This window comes from Euprymna scolopes, chromosome 17 (genome assembly GCF_053919585.1).
Source record: "Euprymna scolopes isolate OS-2025 chromosome 17, ASM5391958v1, whole genome shotgun sequence".
Taxonomy (NCBI): Eukaryota; Metazoa; Mollusca; class Cephalopoda; order Sepiida; family Sepiolidae; genus Euprymna; species Euprymna scolopes.
The window spans coordinates 36,470,228-36,475,227 of record NC_136498.1 but is presented as its reverse complement, the minus strand read 5'-3'; the positions used below and the strand labels follow the sequence as shown (position 1 = coordinate 36,475,227).

The 5,000-nt window shown below is 29.9% G+C and overlaps 1 protein-coding gene across 12 annotated transcripts in view; it reads left to right on the top strand.

The window, feature by feature from the left end:
- LOC145296730 (receptor-type tyrosine-protein phosphatase T-like) overlaps positions 1 to 5,000 on the top strand; it is a 934,355-nt gene that overhangs the window by 506,189 nt on the left and 423,166 nt on the right. For all 12 annotated transcript variants that reach the window (XM_080142749.1, XM_080142743.1, XM_080142746.1 and 9 more), the window contains exon 10: positions 1,033 to 1,270. In XM_080142749.1, coding sequence (XP_079998875.1) covers positions 1,033 to 1,270 — 238 coding nt within the window. The remainder of the gene's footprint in view (positions 1 to 1,032; positions 1,271 to 5,000) is intronic.

The window sequence follows — 5,000 nt, the reverse complement described above, 5'->3', positions numbered from 1 at the left end:
AAATGTTGCGTTCCGGGTGTCCACATGTTAACGCGTTTGTAAGCGTGTACTACTTTACATTATCGTATACCCCTTCATACGTTACACTAGAATATATTTTTTTATGTCTTAACATTAATTTCTAAAGGGGATTATATTTGCGCTCCAATAGTGCATATTGTACCCATCCTATTAATTTACTGCTGGAGAATATAAGAAATTGGCAGAAATGATTAAATAATCTGATATTTCTTGATTTCATTATACTACTATCACATACTTATGGCTAACATGTAATGTTATAGATTCCGTCTTAGATTTAACGTTCTCTATAGATGTACGTTTCATTTTGTCACTATCAGTAATTTACGTTATTATTTTCTTATTTTCAATTTTGCCAAGATATACTCGCGCATAATGTACTTACATATTCTTTCATATGCTTGCTCTTCCTATACAAACCTCTTAATTCATTATTTATTTAGTACATGCGGTTCTTCTTCCAAAATACATAAATAATGAACGAAGCGTCGGATCCGACTTGTAAATGTTTTTTTTTTTTCTGTTTCCTTTCGGAAAGTCAATTAGCTTTTTGAAGTTTTCCTCAAAAAGCACCTGCGCCGAGAATCAGTTCAAAGAAAATTTTCATTTTTAATGCAAAAATAAAGTATAATTTCAGTAAAAAAAAAAAGATGTTTAAGTTAATAAACGCAATATGTTATTTACTTCTGGCTACAGGGAACTGAGTGCAAATGTTTTGTTTCTATTTCAATATCTTCAGAATATAATAACTTTTAAAAATTTAAACAGTCTATGAATTGTTAAAAAAAACATACATCGCTGCGACTTTGGATTTGGGTGTAGACGTTCGCAACAATATTTCATAAATTAAAACACCTCTTCTCAGTTTCCTTCTTTTTAAAGATAAATATATTACAAAAGGAGTATGGTGTGTGTGAATATTTATATTTGTGCTGTCTTTAATTCTGTATGGCGGGTCGTAGTTTACTATCACGTTATATAATTCAGTATTCTTATTATTTTCTTTTCTAGGAACCACCACCCAGTTCTTGGAACTGTGAAAGTATATCACGTTATTTTGTACGCGTCGGGAGTAAACAGTACCGTGGTTCTGCACGTGAAATAAAACTTGCCGGGAACACACAGAAATATCTGACAATATCTCAGCTTAAACCTGCCACATTGTATTGTGTTGATATGTGGTTCAAAACGAACCGAGGTTTCATCAGCCCTTACTCCGATCACAAATGTGTTACAACACCTGAGACCGGTAAGTTTACATTTGACAAGAAATACATGAAAGCGTTTAAAAGCTTCTTTGATAAATACCTTACTTAATGTTATCCAGTCATATCGCCGTGTTTATTTTTATAAGTTCTTTGTACATGCCTGAAACTATAGCCTTCTTCACATATGTCTCCCTGATAATTTTGCCTCTATTGAAGTCTCTGTGTCGTAATGATTAAAAGTTTCATAGCATTACTATATAGTGAATTATGTACATAAAATACAGTTTTACGTGTTCTTATTTGAAGTACTATATAAAAGAATCTCTGCACGTGTGTCCTCTGCGATTAAGTGCGCAAGATACCTGCTGGAATGAAACCGCACATGCGATGTCACAGGACGTAGGAAATGTTGAAACTATTTGTTGGACCCTTAATCATTGTTGACTGCGATGAGAGAATCGACAATATGTACATGTGTGTGTGTGCGCGTGTGTGTGTGATTTGCAATTAAGCCGATTGTTTCCGTATTATTCGTGAAAACTTTTTGGCTGAATTAAGCACTTAGTAAATCAGTTTCAAATGTCTACAGGGAGGAATATGTTACAATATTCTACGGATCTTTTTATATAACATAAATGAAGAACATTCTGATAGAAAAATGATTTTTCATTCATAAAAGACCTTGTGACTAAGACTAATAATATTTCTTTACAAACGTTGGTTATGATCAAATAACTAATATAGATTGTTAATATAAGACATTCCAGGAGTAGGAAATATCTAGAATTGAACAGTATGATTACTGTATTGTACTGAAGCGGATTCCCCCGAAAGAAGAGATTACATTCGAGCATTAAATTCACAAATTGTTCTTAATCACATGTATATCCGTCTTAGGTGAGATGACGACCTCGTGGTTTTAGAAAGATTTTTACAGTGAGGTATCGACTTTCTCCGACATACAGCACCTGTTATTCTTAAAATTGGCACCTATGTGGTACTGACAAATCTCAATGTGTATTAACTTTAGTGATCTAAGAAGAATCGGTGTGCCAACGTGGTTACGCATGGAATAGAATACTTGTATATTATAGTTTTGTTGATATCCGATATTTAAAAAAGAAATGATGGTTAAATTATTATATTTGTCTATAATAAACAGTCAAGCTTTTTTATTCTTATCCTCATAAATCATATTTTTCCAGCCCAGAGTATCCTAAGTCGCGTAGGTAAAGTAAGGGTTCAGCATATAAAACAACATCTTACAATGTAAACTAACTCTTATACAGAAATTATATATCGTATGTTATTTTTGTTATGTTTATCTAGTAGAATTTATACAACTAATTATTAAAAAGGTTTTAAATATGCATAATGATATAAACCATTTTAATAAGTACAATACATTGGTTGGCTATATGGTCATGATCTCAGTAACATTTTCCTTGCATGTCAACTGTTCCATTACCGTTATTATATACATTTTATGGCAGTTCAATTAACAAATATAATCATATAGACACATCACGCTATACTTTACAGGTAAACACAACAAAATATTTTTAAAAATCATTTGTAATATAAAGGCACTGAGAGTAACAATCTACGAAGGATAGTAAGAGTTGTGAACTAGCTTAATAATTGTTATTTCATTACAACAAAATAACATTCCTTTATTACAACGTAATACAATGCTTTACTCGCACTATTTGTCTCTCCGAAAAGAATAAGCTATGCCTTAACCGTTGTGATAAGAATTTTTAAGTGCACGCTTAAAAATAATGGTCTGTTTTCAGTGTAATGGGAAACATATGAGGAATCTGGATTCAATACTTTCAGATAATCTGAGAGGTGACATGCTGTTTTCCACCACAGTGCATTAAGAAAGTGTTCTTTACTATTTAACCCATACTCTAGAAGAAACAAATGTAACCGAAAAAGCAATATAATTCTAGGGAATAGTATTATCAAGAAATTCTCGATAACATCCAGGTAAGAGTTTATACGCTTACATTTTTCTTTTTGGAAAACAAAAAAAAACTGGCATAAGAATAAATAGTGAATCTGGAAATAAAGATTTTATGAAACATTAGACAATCATTTGTTTGAAACAATACATCTTTGTTTGAAACAATATTTATTTTATGGCAATTGTATATACGCCTTTCTTATTTTCACATTATTTTATTTCTCCTACTTTCTTTTTCCAAATGAAAATGTCATTGTCCGCCCCTGATAAGGATTGCGAAAGATATCTCTGTCATATATATACATATATATATATATATATATATATATATATATATATATATATATATATATATATATATATATATATATATATATATATTGTGAATTTAGGAAAACTCGTCCCGGGAAAACTCGTCTCCGGAAAACTCGTCTCCGGAAAACTCGTCTCCGGAAAACTGGTCCCCTTTCGCTAGGTAGGAAAACTGGTCCCTTATTGAATAAATGTCGATTGAAAACACATTTTATGATCGTTCTTGAAGGAGATATTGTTTTTTTAAAATAGACTATAACCCCCCTAATATTTAAAAAAAAAATTTTTACTTGTTTAATGTTTTTTTTTTTTTAATAAAATCGATTTTCTAAGTGTTCGTTTTCTACCTAACTGGTTAAGTTCTTAGTGGTTTCACTTATTTTAAAACGGTTAGTATGTTCATAAACAAGACCGCTTTTTTTATATTAATATAAAAATAATTTATGGGTTTGTATTACTGTACACATAGATTCGAAAAAGTTGTCAAAAAACAAATATATAACAAATAAATGTTATCAAAGGCAAGATAGATTACTTTTCTACCAAACTGGATATAATTTTCGTGTTTTTATTCAATTTTATGTTTATTGAGCTCGAAAAGCATACAGTGTTTACCGATGTATTGGAAAATTTAAAATGGCAGCCGACTCTCCCTTTAACACGGTAAGTTCGGAAAAAGGTGTAATAAATAATAAACTAGACAAAATACTGTTAGAAATTTGCTCAATATATGTTACCGTGACATAACTTGACATATATTCGGTGATTTTTTAATAGCATTTTCTCTAGTTTATTATTTATAACACCTTTTCCCGAACTTACACTGTTAAAGAGAGAGTCGGCCGCCATTTTGAATTTTCCAATACATCGGTAAACACTGTATGCTTTTTGAGCTGAATAAACATGTTAAATTGAATAAAAACACGAAAATTATATCCAGTTTGGTAGAAAAGTAACTTATCTTGCCTTTGATAACATTTATTTGTTATATATTTGTTTTTTGACAACTTTTTCGAATCTATGTGTACAGTAATACAAACCCGAAAATTTATTAATAAATTTATTTAGTGATTACTTTTTCTCTTAATGATTGATTTTAGAATTTTGAAGTAAAAATTTAAAAAAATTAAAAATTAGTTAACGAGAGATTGTTAGCACATGGCATCCCTCGCGCCAAAAAAATACTTCGTTTTTAATTTATTAGTTAATTTTTGCAAAATTTGACAGGACGACAATAAATGTTGTTAATTGATAAAATTATAATTTTAAATAACGCATGAGTGCATTATGTATAAGAGAAAACAAAAACATAACAACAAAAAAAATATCATAATTAAAAAACAAAACAAAAAGCAACGAAAAATCGAATCGCTGCCTATTTTTAAATTTTTTGGTTTTGTTTTTAATTATTGTTTTTATGACTCCAAAAAACATCGTTAAAATAAGGACAAAAAAAAAATTGTAATTAACTTTGTATGAACATAATAAAC